We start from the raw sequence: 21,942 nt of genomic DNA on the forward strand, positions 1-21,942 counted from the left end.
CTATCATAAACGACGCTACCATGCAGGTTCTTGCACCTACATATTTGGGCATTTGTCTAATTATTTCCTTAAGATTAATTTCCTAGAGATGGAATCTTTTTGCTGGATTGAAAGATTTGAATTTTTATTTTTGTCTATCAGTTTATTTATTTATTGCTGCATGTTCTCAGATCCTCCTCCAAAAAAAGGGTTAATCAGCTTACATTCTTATCATCACTATATAGAGCCCAGAGTCTAATGCATCCTGAATTTCCTTCCTGAAGTTCTGGAGAGGCTGCCTGGAGGAGGTGACCTGTGCGTCATCACGAGACTGGGTCAATTACCCAAAGAACAAATAATCTACAGGGAGCTGAGGACAGAAAGGGCTCAGGGTCGGGTTCCCCACTGGGCTTATTTGTATCAACACTGGGTATTGTTGACGTTTTAAATCGTTGCCAAGAATTACTCCTTGCTTTTTTATTTATTTATTTATTTTTAACATTTATTTATCTGTGAGAAAGCGTTTGCAATCCACTTCCTGGTCTACGTAAAGCAGGAACAATGGCTACCGACAACACCGTCCCTTCAGAGATTATAGCAAGAGAACGAAAAAAGTTGCTTGAAATCCTTGAGCAAGATCCTGATTCTATCTTAGACACACTGACCTCCCAAAGGGTGATTTCTGAGGAAGAGTTCGAGACTCTGGAGAATGTTGCAGATCCCCTGAAGAAAAGTCGAAAGCTTTTAATTTTGGTACGGCAAAAGGGAGAAGTGAGCTGTCACCATTTTCTGAAGTGTTTTATCAATACTTTTCCGGAGTCGTGTACTGTCTGGGGCTTAAGTTATGGTAGGTTGAATTTTTATACATTTTTGGGTGAGAGGGAAAGTGCAAATTTTCTGAAAAAAGAGACGTGTCACCTTTAATTTTTGTTTGTTTTTCTCCTGAAGATAATCTTCAGTGAAATATGATATAGAGGGAAAGTGTCTAAATTTAAAAATCAGGGAGCAATGTATTTTATTTGTTTAGTGGATTGATAATTTATTGTTCATATTATACCACAAACTTGCAGTGTTTTAGTACTAGCATAAACTACACATTATTGTGGCAGTGCATTGTGAAATACGGTTGAAACTAAAACTGTTAATAATGACATAGTCCTGGGTTTCTTTATCAAGTAAGTGAATTCACAGACCTTAATGGCCCCCAAACCACCTACTGCGTCTTTCACTTAGGATAGCGATTTGAAAATGCATAGATAGTGGATAATGATTTAATTTTCTCTGTGATAAGAATGCCAGTAGAACCCCGATTTTCTGGCAATTCAGCACTTCAAATGTTAAGCCTTAAATGTTCAAAGATAACCAGTGGTGGAAGGGATAGGGAATAATTCTGCAAGAATGAATTGTTTGGCACTTCTGTGGATTACCACTAGAGGCCGGTGTAACTCCTTTTCTAGGAATCAAAAAATATTCCGGTTTATTTTAAGAGAGGACATTAGAGAGGCAGGGACTGAATAAAGAGGTAAATATCGATGGTCCCTAATGTACACCAAGATGCACATACTTAGAAAAATGGTTTTATTGTTTCTGGGATTTACTATTCCAAATTAGAGTGATTTAGTTTCCAATTAGAAATTACTGGGATCAGTGCCTATTAGCAATGGCCCAGGAAGTCTGCATTTGTCATGAATCACAGTGTATCTACAAGTAAACACTGTTCATAGGGTTATACTTTCAGGTTCACTCCTTTACCCTTTGAGCCTGCTATGAAAGACTCAAACTTTGGGTGAGTTAAGGAATAGAAGGGAGTTTGGGGTGTGGGGAGTTGGGGGAGGAATCTAAATTTCTCAAGTGGGAGAAAGAAAGTCTGACAATTGATTTGTATGTAGGAGATGGTAGGTATTCCCATCCTTCATTGAAATGAAGAAGAGGGATGACACTTTGAGGTCTCAGAAACTCAATTTATAAAATTCCTTTTGTTAATTTGGAAAAAAAAACAAAAAACAAAAAATAAAACCCTTTTGTTCTTTTCAGAATTTTTAAAACATGGGAATGTAGACCCTCGTCAATCTATGGGGGTAAGCAAGAATTCAGAAGATGCTTTTTTCTCTGAAAATAAACAACCTGAGAATCCTGAGATCACAGTGTCCTTCAAAGAGAAGAGCCATTTGGATTTGGAAACCTCTGAATCTTCCAGGGACAAGAAAACTAGTGATGGGGAAACTGCTTTTTACTCACAGGAAAAGGATGAGAAGGAATACAACACATCAGAAGTCACGTTCTCACACTCAGTTGAGGAAGCTGAATATGAAATTCCAGCAACTCTTGTATATTTAAGGGACGGACAGAGATATGATGAGCCGGATGATTCTTTATACTTAGGAGAAGAAGAATATCTAGGATATGTTGAATACCCTGAAGATGCAGAAACCCCTGTGGAAGAGGAGAGTTATAATGATCCAGAGTATGGTGGATATGATGGTGAGGACTCTGAGTATCCAAAACCCACAGAGCTCTCTGGTGATGCACAGAGTTATGGGGATTCAGAAACCAGCATGCCATTGGAGGAGGAGGCAGAGGAGGAAAGTATGGAAGGTATGGAAATGATGCCAGCATTTCTTGTGTATGGTTTAGTTAAGCAACAACTTTTTTTCAGACTGCCTTAACATAATGGGGAGAAGGGATGAGAGAAGGCACCAGATGCCAGAAGAAAAGCAATTACTCAGAAATACCCAGAGGTGGGTATTGACAGGAAGGAGCACCCAGTACCTAGGAAATAGTGAGCAGTTTAGGCAAAAGTAAATATCATCAGCTTACAGGATCCTGCAGTGACCTTCCATCAAGCATAAAAGGAGTTGCTAATAATTAATTTTAGGTGTTGCCTCCTATTCCTGAGATTAAACCACTTTATTCATTTTAGTGCTAATGTAACCAGGGGATGATGAGAATTATGGAGCTAATCCTTCAAGTGGAACAGTCTGTAAAGAATTTGTAGTGAGTGGGTAAGCTCCTAAAATATTTTTACTAGGACTGATCCAGTCCACATATTGTCATCTTGATGAGGAAAGTTATATCAATATCTTGAATTTGACTGTTTCTAAATGAAAATTCAAAATATGAGAAATGTTTCATTTGGAGATACATTGTCTGGGAAAATAAACTTTACCAAGTTCTAAATAGAGAATGGAAGGTAGCTACTATCTCACTCATTCCAAGTCCTGTGGGCTCGTAGTCCATATTTCACTGGGTAGGAAAACAGTCATTTCCTCCTCATCACACCTCTTACCCCAACCTCATATACCTTTCTCGTATACACTGTTGCTTTTAGGCCCTAATCTTAAATTGTACTTAGTTATTTTAGTTGTTGAAGGGGGTTGAATTAATTAGTTCATTGCATAATATCATTATTGGCTTGCAAAAATCTCCTTTTGTTTGTTTATCTATCCTTTTCTTCTCCATTCCTCATTCCCATTCACCTTCCCCCATAGGTATTATTCTAGTATTATAATATGCTCTTGCACATTATTGTTTTGTTTTCATGATTTTTTTTTCAGCTATCAGTTGCTTATCTCCACAATAATGTTGCTTAACAAACCACCCCAAAATTCAGTCACTTAAAGCAATAAGCATTTGTTATTATTCATGTCCATGGTTGACTGGATAGTTCTTCTGATCTTCTCTGGGCTCACTGATGTATCTATAGTCAACTGCAGATTGGGTAGGGAGCTCTGCTGATATTGGCTGAGCTCTCTCACATGTGTGATCGCTGATTGACTATAGTCTTGTCTCTTATCTTCTAGCAGGCTAGTCTGGGCATATTCTCAGATGGGATGGGGCCAGTTCTTATGGATGGGAAGGGCAGAGGTATAAGAGAGAGACAATGGAAGTAGTCAAGACCTTGTGAGGCTTAAGCTCAGAACTATTATGCTGTCACTTCTGTCACATTCTCTTGGTAAAAGCAAGTTGCAAGGCAAACCCACATTTGAGATTTGGGGAAATAGTCTCTACCTCTTTCAAATTCACATTACAAATGGTACGGATATTGGGAAACCATTAATTGGAGCTATAATTGCAATCAGTTTAACACCTTAGCAAAACAGATCAAGAAAACTCTCAATAATAATATAGTTATGGTCTGCAATCCAGTTTTGATGGCTATTAATCTCCTTTAGTTGACTAGAGGCATGAGGCTCTCCCCATCTCTTTCCTTAATAATATTTGTCTATGCAGCTGGAAAATGAAAAAAAAAAAATACAAATTCCTCTGACTCAAAGGAGTAGGATCTTTATGCTTTTTGTCATGTTAAATTTCATGCCCCAAAAAGCCAGAGTCAAATTGATGTCTCTGAAAGATGTAAGATATTGCTTTGTGTGCCCTGTGTTCTGGAATGTTCACTTGTATAGAATCTGTCATTTGACTCCCTTCCCCGCCAGGTTGTAGTTGTGTTCAGCCAATGGAAGGAACCCATATATTTACAATTTCCTGTGCCCTTCATTTCTTCCTGAAGATCCAAGTTACCATTTGATGTCCTTTCCCATCAGCATAAAGAATTTATTTGTTATCTCTTGTAGTGCTGATCTGTTAGTGACAAATTCTCTTTGAGTTTGTTAATTGGAAATGGCTTTATATTGCCTTCATTCCAGAAGGACATTTTTGTTGGATATAGAATTCTATATTGGCAATTTTTTGCTTTCATCATTCTACGGATGCCATTCCTCTGTCTATTGGCTTCCATTTTTTCGTATGCTAGGTCATCAGTCATTGTATCATTGTTCCCCTGTAAGTATTCTGTCTTTTTTCTCTGGTGGTTTTCAAGATTTTTCTTAAAATCCTTTTGGCAATTTGGCTTTGATATGTCTAGTTTTGTTGTTGTTGTTTTATCCTCAGTGTTTGTAGAGCTTCCTCAAATCGGTAAATCTATTTATTTATTTTTACCAAATTTGGAAAATTTTCAGCCATTATTTATTCCAATATTTTTTGCTGCCTCATTTCCTCCCTCCTTTCTCCTTGACATTCCAATTACATGTATATAAGACCTCTTTTTGTTATTGTTTAAAGATTTCTGTGACTCTGTTCATTTCTTCTTGTTCTTTTCTCTGTTTTCCAGATTGGATCATTTTTATTGATTTATCTTTTTTTTTAAGTAAATTTTATTGAGTTATATTCACATACCATGCAGTCATACAAAGTATACATTTGGTTGTTCACAGTACTGTTATATCGATGTGCGTTCATCACCAAAATTAATTTTTGAACATTTTCATTACCACACACACAAAAATAAGAATAAGAATTAAAGTGAGAAAGAACAATTAAAGTAAAAAAGAACACTGGGTGCTTTTTTTTTTTTTTTTTTTTCTTTTTGCCCCTATTTTTCTACTCGTCCATCCGTACAATGGACAAAGGGGAGTGTGGTCCATATGGTTTTCCCTATCACATTTCACCCCTCATAAGCTACATCTCTATACAATCGTCTTCAGGATTCAAGGGTTCTGGGCTGTAGTTTGATAGTTTCAGGTATCCACTGCTAGCTATTCCAATTCATTAGAACCTAAAAAGGGTTATCTATACTATGTGTAAAAGTGCCCACCAGAGTGACCTCTTGCCTCCTTTTGGAATCTCTCTGCCACTGAAGCTTATTTCATTTCCTTTCACATCCCCCTTTTGGTCAAGAAGATGTTCTCCATCCCACTTTGCTGGGTCTAGATTCCTCCTTGGGAGTCATATTTCATATTGCTAGGAAGATTTACTCCCCTGGGTGTCAGATCCCACGTAGGGGGGAGGGCAGTGATTTCACCTGCTAAGTTGACTTAGCTAGAGAGAGAGGGCCACATCTGAGCAACAAAGAGGCATTCAGGAGGAGACTCTTAGGCACAATTAGAGGCAGGCCTAGCCTCTCCTTTGCAGCAAGTCTTGCCAAGGGCAAGTCCCATGGTAGAGGGCTCAGCCCATCAAACCACCAGTCCCCTATGTCTGGGAGCACATCAGCAACCATCTAGTGATCTATCTTTAAGTGTATCAACCCCTTCTTCTGTTATCTCCAATCTGCTAATAAGCCCATTGTGATGGTTGGGTTCATGTGTCAACTTGGCTACGTGGCCTAGCTGTCTGGTCAAGCGGGCATTGGCCTGACGATTGCTGTGAGGCTATTTGAGGCTGGTTGGTTTGTCGGATCATCAGTCAATTGACTGCAGCTGACTGATGACTCATCAAGGGGCGTGCTTCCACAGTGAGAGAATGCAATTGGCTGGATTTGGTCCGGGTGATCAGTTGGAGGCTTATAAGCCAGACGGTTAGAGAACCTTCACTTCTTCTTCAGCTGCTCAGTGAAGCTTTTCCTGGGGAGCTTGTCGAAGTTGCCAGTTCGTTTCCTGAGGAGTTCGTCAAAGTTGTCGGTTCGTTTCCTGAGGAGTTCTTTAAAGTTGCTGGTTCATTTCCTGAGGAGTTCGTCAAAGTTATCGGTTCGTTTCCTGAGGAGTTCAAAGTTGCCGGTTCGTTTCCTGAGGAGTTCGTCAAAGTTGTCGGTTCGTTTCCCGAGGAGTTCGTCAGACGTCTTCCTTGGAGTTGACAGCTTGTTGACGGCTCTGCAGAATTTGGACTCGTGCGCTCCCGCAGTTGCGTGAGTCACTTTTACAATTTGATAATAAGAGACATCTCTCATTGATTCTGTTTCCAAGGAGAACCCTAACTAATACAACTTGGTACCGAGAGTGGTTCTTGAGAAATGGAATCTTAAAATGGGCTTTTACAACTTGTTTTCTACTCTGATTAGATTCAGAGGCACTAATGACTCTATTTCCAATAATCAAGAGGGTACTAATAGTCCATGGCAGGAGTTGGCAAAGGAAATATGCAAAATAGCACCATTTGATTCTCCTAATTGTGCTCTAGTACGAAGCGAGGCTCTGGGTGACAGCGTTTTCGACACTTTCATGGAGTTTTGCAGTATTAAGAGGTATAATGATGTTGGCTGGCTGCTCTTAGATACTTTGGATGCAGTTGTAAGAGAAAGGGATGAGCTAAAGGCTTCAAATTCAAAACTTGAATGCTGTATGACAGATGTAAAGGGTTCCATCTGTGCCCTGAAAGAAAATCTTATTTCCTGTGCCCGCAGACTGGAGGTTTCTGAAAATCAGACGCAGTCTCTTATTGTGCGAGTAGCACATTTACAGCATAAACTAAAATCTCAACCTCTCAGGGTGTCTGCTGTTAAAGTAAAGGCATTGATTGGAAAAGAATGGGACCCAGAAACTTGGGATGGGAACATATGGATTGATAATAATGACAGTGAGGACATTGGAACCCTGGATTCTGCTGGGTCATTGTTAGATTTACCTGTAGAGGGCTGTCCTGGGGAAACAGCTTCTCTGCCTCCAGTCTGCCCTAAGGAGCCTGCCACGCAACTCCCACCTAAGGAGATTAACCCTTCAATGCCTGCTAATCTTGTAATCACCTCCCCTGAGGAAGCAGCCCTCACTCTTTTGTCTGGAGAGATTAATCCTGTTTTAAGAGATGAAAATGCAACAGAGTGCCCTGAGGTGAATGGCTTGAGAGATAATTCTAACTCTTTTCGTGATCCACCCCCACCACCAGTTTTTGCTTCAAGACCTGTAACTAGGCTCAAGTCCCAACAAGCCCCAAAGGGTGAGGTACAAAGTGTGACCCATGAGGAAGTACGCTATACTCCAAAAGAACTGTATGAGTTTTCCAACTTATACAGACAGAAACCAGGGGAATATGTGTGGGAATGGATACTGAGAGTGTGGGATAATGGTGGAAGGAATATAAGGTTGGATCAGGCTGAATTTACTGATACGGGCCCACTAAGCAGAGATTCTGCATTCAGTGTAGTAGCTCGAGGGGTTAGAAAGGGTGTTAACAGTTTGTTTGGGTGGCTGGCTGAAACATGGATCAAAAGGTGGCCGGCATTACCAGAGGTTGAAATGCCAGAACTGCCCTGTTATAATGTGGAGGAGGGGATTCAAAGGCTTAGAGAGATTGGAATGTTAGAGTGGATTTATCATGGAAAACCTGCTCACACAGCCCTGGAATGTCCAGAGGACACACCTTTTACCAGGACTGTAAGGAATAAATTTGTGAAACTAGCTCCATCATCCCTGAAGAGCTCTGTAGTCGCCCTTCTCTGTAGGTCAGATATTACTGTAGGAACTGCTGTCACTGAACTGGAATCCTTAAACACAATGGGGATAATCGGGTCCCGAGTCAGCAGAAGCCAAGTGGCTGCAGTTAATCGCCACAGACAAGGTGGACAGGGCTACCATAATGGAAAACAGGCTCAAAGCAGCAATCAAAATAATATGACTCGCAGAGACTTATGGCGTTGGCTAGTGGATCATGGAGTACCAAGTAGTAAAATAGATGGGCAATTGACTAAATTCTTGTTTGAACTATATAAGCAGAAGAATTCTAGGCCATGTGAACAAAAATCTCCCTTGAATTACAAAAACAGAGAGTCACGACCCCTTAATCAATTCCCAGACTTGAGACAGTTTACAGATCCAGAGCCTCTTGAATGAAGGGAAGGCTGGGTACCCTTGGAGAAGGACCCTGTCACACTGCCAAAAATTTACACTGTTAATCTTCCTCCCAGCCTTCCCCAGGGGGACCTACGGCCTTTTACCAGGGTGACTGTGCATTGAGGAAAAGGAAATGATCAGATATTTTGTGGATTATTAGACACTGGGTCAGAAGTGACATTAATTCCCGGAGACCCAAAACATCACTCTGGTCCACCAGTCAGAGTTGGGGCGTCTCTTAGTACTACCATGCCCCGTGATTCAAGTCAATGGAAAACTGCAACAACCCAATCCAGGCAGGACTACCAATGGCCAAGAAACTTCAGGAATGAAGGTTTGGGTCACCCCACCAGGCAAAGAACCACGGCCAGCTGAAGTGCTTGCTGAGGGTAAAGGGAACATGGAATGGGTAGTGGAAGAAGGTCGTGATAAATATGAACTACGGCCACGTGACCAGTTACAGAAATGAGGACTATGATGATATGAATATTTCCTCCTCGTTTTGTGATGATTATGTTTGTATTTGTCTGTGAAGAAAATATTTTTGCTTTCTTCTCTGTCTTATCCCCTTATCATATGGCATAAGCTGTAACGTTCATTTTGAAGATATGGTTTTAGGTGATGTGTACAACTGCCAAGTTGACAAGGGGTGGACTGTGATGGTTGGGTTCATGTGTCAACTTGGCTACGTGGCCTAGCTGTCTGGTCAAGCGGGCATTGGCCTGACAATTGCTGTGAGGCTATTTGAGGCTGGTTGGTTTGTCGGATCATCAGTCAATTGACTGCAGCTGACTGATGACTCATCAAGGGGCGTGCTTCCACAGTGAGAGAATGCAATTGGCTGGATTTGGTCCGGGTGATCAGTTGGAGGCTTATAAGCCGGACGGTTAGAGAAACTTCACTTCTTCTTCAGCTGCTCAGTGAAGCTTTTCCTGGGGAGCTCGTCGAAGTTGCCAGTTCATTTCCTGAGGAGTTCGTCAAAGTTGTCGGTTCGTTTCCTGAGGAGTTCTTCAAAGTTGCCGGTTCGTTTCCTGAGGAGTTCGTCAAAGTTGTCGGTTCGTTTCCCGAGGAGTTCGTCAGACGTCTTCCTTGGAGTTGACAGCTTGTTGACGGCTCTGCAGAATTTGGACTCGTGTGCTCCCGCAGTTGCGTGAGTCACTTTTACAATTTGATAATAAGAGACATCTCTCATTGATTCTGTTTCCAAGGAGAACCCTAACTAATACACCCATCTAGTGATTTTATAGATTTAGATATTGTGTTTTTTTAAATTACAGAATTTCCATTTTATCTTTTAATTACTTTCTATTTTTCTTCTGTGAATTCCTCTTTAGTCATTCATTATAGAATTATTTTCTTTGCCATTTTGAGAAAAGTTAAAATACCTGCTTTAAAATCCTTATATGCTAAATTCAACATCTGAGTTATCTTGGAGTCAGTCTCTATTAATTAAATACGAGTTATGTTCCAGTTTGCTAATGCTGCCACTATACAAAATACCAGAAATGGATTGGATTTTTTAAAGGGGGTTTATTTGGTTACACAGTTACAGTCTTAAGACCTTACTGTGTCCAAGGTAAGGCATCAACAGTCAGGTACCTTCACTGGAGAATGGCTATTGGCATCTGGAAAACTTCTGTTAGCTCAGAAGGCATGTGGATGGCATCTGCTTGCTCCCAGGTTGTGTTTCAAAATGGCGTGCTCCAAAATGTTGCTCTTGGGCATTTTGTCCTCTCTTAGCTGCAGCTCCTCTTCAAAATGTCACTCTCAGTTGCTCTCCAAAATGTCACTGTTAGCTGCTCTGAGGTCCTTTAGTCTGTGAATTCCTTTCTACAACTCCAGTGATCCAATTAACACCCACCCTGAATGGGCGGGGTTACAGCTCCATGGAAATTATCCAATCAAATGTTTCACTCACAGTTGATTGAGTCACATCTCCATGGAAACACTCAATGGATTCCAGTCTAATCAATATTAATATATCTGCCCCCACAAGATTGCATCAAAGAACATGGCATTTTGAGGGACATAATACATCCAAACCAGCACAAGTTACATTTCCTGTTTCTTCCTACTTCTGTTAACTTTGGCTTGTGTCCTAAACATTGAATATGATAGTTTGTAGAGACTATGGATACAGTTATAGTCCAAAGAATATTTATTTATTTTTGGTCTGTTTTAGTTTCTAATTAACCTGACTGGAGAAAAACTCAAAATTCAATCTTCTTTTCAGTGGGTGGCAGCTGAAATCTTTGTTTGTTTCTCTTTGTCTTAGCTGAGTTGTTTGCATGAATTTTTAAAAATAGTTTTATTGAGATATAATTCACATACCATACAACTCGTTCATTCAAATTACACAATTCAGTGGCTTTTCAAACATATTCACACGTCTTTGCAACAATCACCACAGTCAATTTTAGAACATTTTCATCATCCCAAAAAGAAACTCTTAAATCTTTAGCTATCATTCCCCAGCTTGTCTTTCCCTCCAGCCCTAAGCAACAACTAATATACTTTCTGTCTCTAAAGATTTCCCTAATCTGAACTTTCATATGAATGGAAGTGGAATTCATGGGTCACTCTATGTTTAATTGTTTGAGGAGCTGCCAAACTGTTTTCTAAAGCAGCTGCATTTTGCATTCCCACCAGCATTGTATGAGGATTCTGATTTCTCCACATCCTCACCAATATTTGTTATTATTTGACTTTTTGATTCTAGCCATTTTAGTGGGTGTGAAGTGGTATTTCACTATGGTTTTGATTTTCATTTCCCTGATATTAATTTTTTTTTTAATTAGAGCAGTTGTAGGTTTACAGAAACATCATGCAGGAGGCATAGAGTTTCCATAGTTTGCATGAAATTTTAAATTACAAAAATAGTATTATGTTCTAGATATTGTTGGTTTTTACTTTTTTTCATCTAGCTCTGTGTTTATAAGATATATCATTGTTGCTATTTGTACATTTGCTCTGTTGCTTAAATCATTCCATAGTTATTACCTTGTTTTTCCAGTTTGCTAATGCTGCCAGAATGCAAAACACCAGAAATGGATTGGCTTTTATAAAAGGGGTTTATTTGGTTATAATGTTACAGTCTTAAGGCCATAAAGTGCTCAAGGTAAGGCATTAACACAGGGTATCTTCACTGAAGGATGGCCGATGGAATCCAAAAACCTCTGTTAGCTGGGAAGGCACATGGCTGGCATCTGCTTGCTCCCAGGTTGCATTTCAAAATGGCATTCTTCAAACTGTCTTATCACCTTCCAACGGCAGTCTTCAAAATGTCTGTCTCAGCTACAGCAGTGAGCTCCTTATGACTGAGCTTATATGAGGCTCTAGTAAACTAATCAAAGCCTATGTTGAATGGGCGCGGCCACACCTCCGTGGAAATTATCCAGTCAGAGCTATCACGTACAGTTGGGTGGGTCACATGTCCATGGAAACAGTAGGTTCCAACCCAATCCACACTAATACGTCTGCCCCCACAAGATTGCACCAAAGAATATGGCTTTTTCTAGGGGACATAATATATACAAACCAGCACACTTGTCAACACTAGACATCTGGCCTGATTTCTATGCGAGAAGGAGCAGGGGAAGATTGTCCTAAAGCAAAGTAGGGTACAGGAAAGAGCAGAATTTCAAAGCTTCCTGGCAAATTATCCTCCTACTGCCTCCTCTGGGACCCCATCATTCTAGCATCCCCCTCACCTTCTTGCTCCAGCATGTACAGCAGTTCAAGCAGCATTTAGAGTACCTGAGGATTTTTCTTTTTCTTTTTCTTTTCTTTTCTTTTCTTTTTTCTTTTCTTTTCTTTCTTTCTTTCTTTTATTTTTTTACAGTCAGTGGTTCTTGGTATTGTCACATAGTTTTACATTCACCACCACAGTTAATTTGAGAACATTCTAATTTCTCCGAAAAAAAAGAAAAAAATCCCCTACTCTTTTATACTCCTCTGTTATCTACACTTAGCTTTGGCATAGTACCTTTGTTACAATTGATGAAAGAGTATTACAATATTACTGTTAACTATAGTCCTTAGTTTGCATTAATTATATTTTCCCCCATATACCACCCTATTATTTTTTAAATTCAATTTTATTGAGATATATCCACATACCATGCAGTCATACAAAGCGTACATTCAGTTGTTCACAGTACCATTATATAGTTGTGCATTCATCACCAAAATTAATTTTTGAACATTTTCATTACCACACACACAAAAGTAATAAGAATAAAAATTAAAGTGAAAAAGAATAATTAAAGTAAAAAAGAATACTGGGTGCCTTTTTTTTGCCCCCATTTTTCTACTCATCCATCCATACACTGGACAAAAGGGAGTGTGGTCCATATGGCTTTCCCAATCACATTGTCACCCCTCATAAGCTACATTTTTAAGCAATGATCTTCAAGATTCAAGGGTTCTGACCACCCTATTATTAACTCTTTGTAATAGTGACATACATTTGTTCTAGTTCATGTAAGAACTTTCTTCTATGTGTACAATTAACCACAGTCATGGTTCACAATATGTTTCAATATGTTATACAGTCCCATGTTTTATCATATACATATATATATATTTATATATATATATATCCTAGACTATGTCCTTCCAGTGACATATTCTATCCTAGACTTCCCCTTGCAACCATACTCACACTCAGCACTGTTAATTATACTCACAGTATTGTGCTACCACCCCATTCATCATTTCTGAACATTTACAATCAACTTTATTAAACATTCTGTACACCTTAAGTATCATTTGCCCATTCTCTACCCTCTTCCTATCTCCTAGTAATCTATACTCTAGATTATAACTCCCAGAGTTTGCTCGTTATAATTCTTTCATATTAGTGAGACCATACAATATTTGTCCTTTTGTGTCTGGCCCATCCACTCAATATAATGTCCTCAAGGCTCATCCATGCCATTGCAGGCCTCAGAATTTCACTCACTGGAGGATTTTTTTAAATTCAGTTTTATTGAGATATATTCACATATACCATACAGTCATCCAAAGTGTACAATCAGTTGTTCACAATACCATTATATAGTTGTTCATTCATTACCACAATCAATTTTTGAACATATTCATTACTGCAGAAAAAAAAAAAGGCTAAGAATAAAAATTAAAGTAGAAAGAACATCCAGATCATCCCACCCTCCCCATCCCTCCCTACTATTCATTTACTTTTTGTTCCCATTTTCCTATTCATCTGTTCATACACTGGATAAAGGGAGTAGGAGCCACACAGTTTTCACAATCACACAGTCACACAATGTAAGCTATATAGTTATACAATCATCTTCAAGAATCAAGGCTACTGGGTTGCAGTTCAACAGCTTCAGGCATTTCCTTCTAGCTATTCCAGTACATTAAAGACCGAAAAGGGATATCTATATAACGTATGAGAATAACCTCCAGAATGTCCTCTTGACTCCATTTGAAATCTCTCAGCCACTGAAACTTTAGTTTGTTTCATTTCTCTTCCCCCTTTTGGTCAAGAAAGCTTTCTCAATCCCATGATGCTGGGTCCAGGTTCATCCCCAGGAGTCATGTCCCACATTGCCAGGGAGATTTATACCACTGGGAGTCATGTCCCATGTAGTGGCAAGGGCAGCGAGTCTACCCACTGAGTTGGCTTAGAGAGAGGCCACATCTGAACAACAAAAGAGGTTTTCTGGAGTTGACTCTTAGGCACAACTACAAGTAGGCTTAGACTCCCTTTTGCAGTAACAAGCTTTGTAAGGGCAAGCTCCAAGATCAAGGGGTCAGCCTTCAACATTGGTAGTCCCCAATGCTTGTAAGAATATGAGTAATTCCCCAAGTGGGGATGTCTAATATTTCCACAGTTTTTTTCCAGGCCCTCAAGGGAATTTTGCAAATGTATTTTTGTTCTCTGCCCAAATTACTCTGGGATGTATCAGAGTTTCACACTAACCTGTACAAACCAACCAGATCTCACTCCCTATTCAATGTTCCATGTAATTATGGTGTTTGAATAAATTGACCTTACAAATTAAATTCTACTGTTTGCCACAGAAAATATACATTGTGCACTGAATAAACTTATTTTCCTTTGGTCTCACACAGGAGTTGAAGTTTTAAAACACCATCAGTATCTTCCTTTACCCTTTAGTCTGATTCACCTCAGTCCTAACCAAGTTCATTTCATTCATAACTCTAATTGAACTCTGATCTATTCCTTGGCCTCTCCAACATTTGCAGTATGGGTAATGCTGACATTCATAGCTGCTGAACTCTGGCTCTGAGTCTCAGGTGTCATGTCCAAATACACAAAGTTCCAAGGACCAACCAGGTTGTACACAAGAGCTCAGCATCTCAGAATTTAAAAATAAATAGCCCTTACAACTCAGGAATAGATGTAACTGCTGTAACAGCTTACAATCGAGGAACGTTTACCATAAGCCTTCGCCTGATGACCTTTGCTCTCAGATTCAATTCTTAGTTTGCTCATTATAGTTAGTCCATATTGGTGAGGCATTATAATGTTTGTCTTTTCATTTCTGGTGTATTTCACTCATCACAAGGTCCATTCACCTAGTTGCATACCTCACAACTTCATTCCTTCTCGTAGTTGCTCAATATCCCATTGTATGTCATCAAGGTCCATTCACATACTTGCATACCTCACAACTTCATCTCCTTCTCGTAGTTGCTCAATATCCCATTGTATGTATACACCACAGTTCACCATTCAGTTCATCATTCACTGTAACCCTAGGCCACCTCCATCCATTGTGAATTGTGAATACTGCCACCACAAACCCCACTGTGCACCCACCATGGCCTGCCACAAGGATGGGAGGTAGGCACTGGGCACCCCAGCAAGTTCACTGTGTGTCACTGTAATAAAAATTTGCTGGCTTCCAGTGGTGCTCTGGTTTCTGCTGGCCAGCAAGTCCTGGGTTTGTTTTAGAGCCCTGCTTAAACAGTCGGATCTTTGGTATTTCTTAGTAAAAACAGGGCTGAGTTTCTGTACAAGCTGTGTAGACCAGCTCCTGTGGTCCTAAGAAAGGGTCTGGAGCAAAGGAATTTTTTAAAAAGTGTTCCAATTCCCTTGCACCTTCCAGACTTTCCAGAATATGGTGCTGTTTGGTAACTTAATCATCCTCAAAGGCTGCTTTGCTTCTGAGCACAGGCTGCTACTACATAGGTAAACTGAAACTGTGGGATTCCTATGCCCTCACTTTACAGGCCAAAATCTGGCTTGATGTAGGGCTCCACCTGTGGCAAAGTACTCCCTTCAGTGGCCCAGTACTCCAGCCATCCCGGAGGCAAGGAAATAGCCACCAGCTGCTGCTTCCTTCAAGGGTGGGGAAAGGGCTTTCAAATCCAGGGCTGGAAACAGTCTCTGTCCATGTTTTCTCAGTCTCTTTGTCCCTCACTGACCTAGGCCTTGAAATGTCCTCCCCTGTTCCCTGGGTCTTCAAACAGTGGGGCTATGTCTCACTGCTGTGTTCCTGGTGAGAGGGGTCCTGAATGCTGATTCTGTGCCTTTCCCACACTCAGATTGAGTGAGGGGGATGGGAGCAGACTGGCTGGTCTGGGATAAAGATTCCTACCTGATATTTCTTCTCTTTCTTCAATTTGGCATTTTGCAGGGTCCTTCTCCAGTCTATATTCTCCTCCAGAGTTTCAAAGAATTCAGAATTGTTCTATTTATCATTGAATTTCTGGAGGGAAGTTTTCAGTAGCTGATTACATTGCCATGTTGATGACGTCACTCCCCAAGGATTTCTTATAGTTACTTTTGTTAATTCCTGGAATCTATGCTTCTCTCTCACTTTTATAATTTCTTCTAGGTTACGTTTAGAGGGGGATTGTTCCAGTTTACTAAAGCTGCCAAAATGCAATATACCAGAAATGGATTGGCTTTTACAATGGGGGTTTATTAATTCACAAATGTACAGTTCTAAGGCCATGAAAATGTCCTAATTAAGGCATTACAAGGTACATACCTTCTCTGAGGAACGGCTGATGGCATCTGGGGTTGCTCTGTCACATGGGAAGGCATATAACTGGCTCTGCTGAACCTTCTTTCCTGGGTTTAGCTTCTGGTTTCTGTAGCTTTCTCCAAGACTCTCTGGACTTCTGTCTTAGCTCCTGTGTGTCCTTGCTTGCTTCTCCCAGGGGCAAACTCTGGATTACATATCTTAGCTTCTCTCCAAAATGTCTCTCTCAGCTTCTCTAAGCAACTGAGTCTGTGTTGGCTCTGTGCTCTTTCTCTCTCCCTGAGCTCTCTTAAGGTCTCCAGTAAACTAATTAAGACCCACCTTGAATGGGTGGGGTCACACCTCCATGGAAATAATCTAATCAAAAGGTCCCAACCACAATTGGGCAGGTCACATCTCCACGGAGACAACCTAATCAAAAGATTCCATCCACAATAGGTCTGTCCCCACAAGAGTGGGTTAAAAGAACATAGTCTTTTATGGGGTATACAACAGATTGAAGCCAGCACAGGGATCCAAGCACCTCATGCTAGTTTGCCGTCAGTCAGGAGCGAAAATCCATTCTCATCTTTATTCTATACTAAGCACAACCCAAGACATGACTAGAAGATATTTTGGAAAATGGGGGAAGATCAGGAGAACTTAGGGGCAGCATGGAAATTCTGAGAAAACTTTCATGAAAATCAAATCTTCAGTTTCTCCAAACTTTACTAAGAGGTAAATTTTAAAAAGATTTCAGTATTAACCTAGAGAATTCCTTACATGTGTAAAAAAAAAAAAAAAAAAAAACACTAACAAAGTCTTTCATTGCTGCATCCAAATATTAACAACAACAAAAAAAGGAAATCCTGAAAGACTTAAATGATCATTAATAGAGAATGGTTAAATAAATAATGGTCCATCCAAACCATGGAATACTATGCAATGGCTAAAATGCATTGGGTAGATCAATCTATTTACTCTACTATCTATCTATACATACCAACTTGGAAGAGTTTGCCAGAAATACCATTAAATGAAAAGAGGTTGAAGAATCATTTGTTTAGGATAATATCATTTATGTAAAAAAAAATAGTGCCCATTAAACAAAACTATTTCTATTCATGAATGTATATGTAATCACTTGCTTAGAAAAAGGATTAGAAGCAAGCATACATATCTCTTAGAAGGGAAGTGGAATGGCAGGGTGGTGACAGGAGATTTTTACTTTATTAGTATTGTTTGATCTTTTTGCAATGAGAATGCCAATACCCTATTTAATTTTAAAAGTCAGTGTTGTAGTTTGCTAATGCTGCCAGGATGCAAAACACCAGAAATGGATGGCTTTTATAAAGGAGGTTTATTTGGTTACACAGTTACAGTCTTAAGGCCATAAAGTGTCCAAGGTAACAAATCAGCAATTGGGTATCTTCACTGGAGGATGGCCAGTGGTGTCTGGAAAACCTCTGTTAGCTGGGAAGGCACATGGCTGGTGTCTGCTCCAAAGTTCTGATTTCAAAGTGGCTTTCTCCCAGGATGCTCCTCTCTAGGCTGTAAGTTCCTCAAAAATGTTTCTCACTTACTCTTGGGATATTTGTACTCTCTTAGCTTCTCCAGAGCAAGAGTCTGCTTTCAACGGCTATCTTCAAACTGTCTCTCATCTGCAGCTACTCTCTCAGCTTCTGTGCATTCTTCAAAGTGTCCCTCTTGGCTGTAGTGCCTCTTCAAAATGTCACTCTCAGCTGCACTGAGTTCCTTCTGTTTGTCAGCTCATTTATATGGCTCCACTGATCAAAGCCCACCCTGAATGGGTGGGGCCACGCCTCCATGGAAATTATCTCATCAGTGTTATCACCTACAGTTGGGTGGAGCACATTTCCATGCAAACAACCTAATCCAAAGGTTCCAACTTAATCTCCACTAATATGTCTGCCCCACAAGATTGCATCAAAGAATATGGCTTTTTCTGGGGGACATAATACATTCAAACCAGCACAGTCAGCAAGGAAAGCTTAGATTGTGAATGTGGCATTCACTGTGTATCTTTTCTCCTACAGAAAAAAAAAAAAGGTGTTTGAAGATGTCCTGTCATGCTTGAACATGGATAGGAGCAGAAAGCTTCTGCCTGAATTTGTTCAACAATTCTCCATAGACCATGGATATAAGTGGACACCTGAGACTCCAGGAGACTTAGCCTGGAATTTCCTGATGAAAGTTCAAGCACTGGACGTGACAGCCAGAGAGTCAGTCCTCAGGCCAAGGGTTCCAGCTGAAGATAGCAAAGAGGAATTGCTGACTGGAATGGAGAATTTGGAACTTGAAGACATACAGACCATTAATCCCCTTGATGTCCTTTGTGCCTCCATGCTGTGTTCAGACAGCTCTTTGCAATGCAAAGTCATGTCAAACATGTTTCAGTGCCAGTTTGCTCTTCCCCTGCTACTGCCAGATGCAGAAAACAACAAAAGCATCTTGATGCTGGGGGCCATGAAGGACATTGTTAAGAAACAGTCAACACAGTCCTCAGGAGTCCCTGCAGGGGATACAGAAAACTTTCTGACTCTCATGAAGATGCCTGTCATCTCTTTTGTGCGTCTAGGATGCTGTAGCTTCTCCAAGTCCAGAATTCTCAACACACTGCTCTGCCCTGCCCAACTGAAGTCACACAAAATCTTTCTCCATCAGGATTCGCCTAGTTTGGTTCTTCCCCGGCAAATCTCTGATGGCTTGGTTGAGATAACCTGGTGTTTTCCTGATACTGATTGTCTAAAGGAAAGCTCTAGTTTTTTTCAAAAGCCTGTTGCAGTGGCCAACCTTCGTGGAGACTTAGAAAGCTTCTGGACACAGTTTGGTTTTTTGATGGAAATTTCCTCAGCTGTATTTTTTTTTACTGACTACCTAGGTGAGAAGGAATGGAAACTGCTAATGTTTTTAGGAGAAACTGCCACTGAAAGATGCTACTTTGTCCTCAATCCCCAGGCCAGAGAGAGTGAAGAGTCTCAGATTTTCCAGAGGATCTTGAACTTGAAGCCATCACAGCTCCTGTTTTTGGAGGGGGAGGAAGCTGAGCATAGAGGGGAGAACATGGAGGGCCTTCGAGCTGCCCTCCAGGAAGTGATGTGCTCTTCACTCAAATGTGTGTCTGTGGAGGACATGGCCTTCCTGGCCAGGGAGTTGGGGATCCAGGTAGACAAGGACTATGAGAATGCTGAGGGAATTCAAATTTCACCTAGGGAAAAAATGGCTGAAACAGCTGAGTATGTGGGACAACAAGGACAGAGTCAGCCAAAAGGATCATCTGAAAGCCTTCCTCAGATACCCTTCAGAGAGGCTGGGGTCAACCAGACTCCTCAGAATTTCCACCCCACCCCAATGTTCATGTCTTATCCACAGAACTCCTGGCCTTTACTGACCAGAATTGGAGATAACTTTAACCAGGTTTCCTCAAACCCACCCTGGGTTATGGGCTCCCATTTTTGGTCAAAGCAGAGGTCTAGGTGGTTCCACTCTTCGGGTTTTCAGAGTAAAAGGGTCCATAGTGGACATAAAAATTTTGGTTTTCAATATTTCCAACCCCAGAGATTTTATTCCAGTGAAAGATTCATGAAATTTGCAAGAACTGCTCGGGGACGTCACTGGAATGGAACACTTGGGAGACCACCAAGACCCATTTTTCAGCATGTATGGGCCTGGCCAGAGAAATCACAAACTATGGGAGCTCCTGAAAGGTCTGGGTTAGTGGTCTCCCAGGTAGGTCACTTCCATTCCCTGGGCTCACAGCCAGCAGGAGCAGTTGGGAAGCCACAGCCAGGACAAGCCTGTGCCATGGGAACACAGCCAACTGAAGCAACTGGAAAGTATATGAGGACGACATCACATATAAAAGAGCGCCACCATCAAGCCTTTCAGCCAACAGCCATAGGAAAGCCCATAAGATATGCCTCCCCACAAGGGCCCCGGCTGAAAACACACGGTGGGCCTTTGAATCCAGCTTTCCAAATAGGACCCTGTCCCATGTCCAAAAGCAAACTTTTACCCAGCTCTCAACATAAATCCAGTTGCCCCAATCCTTCTCAGGTCAAGCACTCTGAGCCTAAACGCTCCCAACCTGTTCAATCTCAACCCAAGCCTACTCAAACAAAACCCACTCAGCCCCAACCATCCCAACTTAAACCCTCCCAGTCCAAACCCACTGAGCCCAAGCCCTCCCAGTCCCGATCCTCTCATCCTAAACCCTCCCAGTCCGAATCCACTCAGCCTAAGCCCTCCCAGTCTATGCCTTCTCAGCCCAGATCCTCTCAATGTAAACCATCCCAGAGCAGACCTTCACCGGCCAAGGCATGTTACCCAAGAGCAGGGCCTAAGAGGGGAGGGAAGCATTAAAGTTCTTACTCCTCCAGGGACCCATATAATGTATCCTTTACCCACGGCATTCCTATCACATAGTAACCTAGAGTTTCCTAATGGTAAAAGACTACAGTCATTAGCATGACACAAAAAGATATCCACACTCTAGTTGAATATCATTAAAATATCTTTAAGAGTTTTGCCCCTAAATGAGAGGAAAAATATTGAAAGAATTAAAAATAGAATTAAGCAGTAAATAAATTAATTGAATCCAACCTTGAGGTATTAGGTAATGTATAATGGAATCCAGGGACTGTGGGCTATAAGGTAACCCCAGCTGGAGGATAGATTTGGGGTTTCTAATGGCACAGTGATTATAAAATAGGGCTCGGATTGCCTCAGTGTTGCAAGAAAAATTGCCTTATATGTATTTTCTGCCCTAGACGCACCCTGGTAAAAACATTCTGGTCTAATGTCAGCCTGCTAAGCCAATAAGCCTGTTTATTTGGCATGGTTCAATCAACTTGCTTATTCTAGTAACCCCAACTTGCTTGGATGATAAAACTCCTTCACTGGACTTTTGCATATAAAAATAATGAACTACCCCATTGTCTGGGTAGCAACACACAAGATGGAATTTAACAAATAATTATGAATACCAAAGCTCTATGTAATTTTCTTTTTCCTAGTTGCTAGGGTATTAGAATAGCTAGAAGGAAAGAATTGAAATGGTGGAACTCTACTAACCCATAGCATCCTTTGAAATTTGTTCTATAGCTACTTGTTAAGTTGTAATTTGAAAGCTATCACCTTTCTGTATATATGTTATATTTCAGAATAAGGAAATAAATGAAACTATACTATATAAATACTATATGGTATTATAACTATATGGTATTATAACTCATAACAACTTTGGAAATTTCCTATTTAACTACTTGTTAAAATCATACTTTGAAAGTTATTATCTTTTTGTATATATGTTATATTTCACAGTTTGGAAATAACTGAGACTATGGAACTGTAGCCCATAATCTTTAAAATTTGCTTTCTAACTACTTGTTAAATTGCAACTGGAAAGTTATTACTTCTATGTGTATATGTTATTTTCTACA

At 40.5% G+C, this 21,942-nt stretch overlaps 1 protein-coding gene across 1 annotated transcript; it reads left to right on the forward strand.

Moving 5' to 3' along the window:
* The first annotated feature begins 339 nt into the window (after window positions 1-339).
* Window positions 340-21,579, forward strand: CARD6 (caspase recruitment domain family member 6). Its single transcript, XM_037799457.1, has 3 exons — window positions 340-826; window positions 2,014-2,574; window positions 18,540-21,579. Exons 1-3 carry the CDS (start codon window positions 541-543, stop codon window positions 20,861-20,863), a joined length of 3,171 nt encoding a protein of 1,056 aa, XP_037655385.1. The 5' UTR covers window positions 340-540; the 3' UTR covers window positions 20,864-21,579.
* Window positions 21,580-21,942: the final 363 nt, after the last annotated feature.

The sequence above is a fragment of the Choloepus didactylus genome, chromosome 11 (assembly GCF_015220235.1).
Source record: "Choloepus didactylus isolate mChoDid1 chromosome 11, mChoDid1.pri, whole genome shotgun sequence".
Lineage (NCBI taxonomy): Eukaryota > Metazoa > Chordata > Mammalia > Pilosa > Megalonychidae > Choloepus > Choloepus didactylus.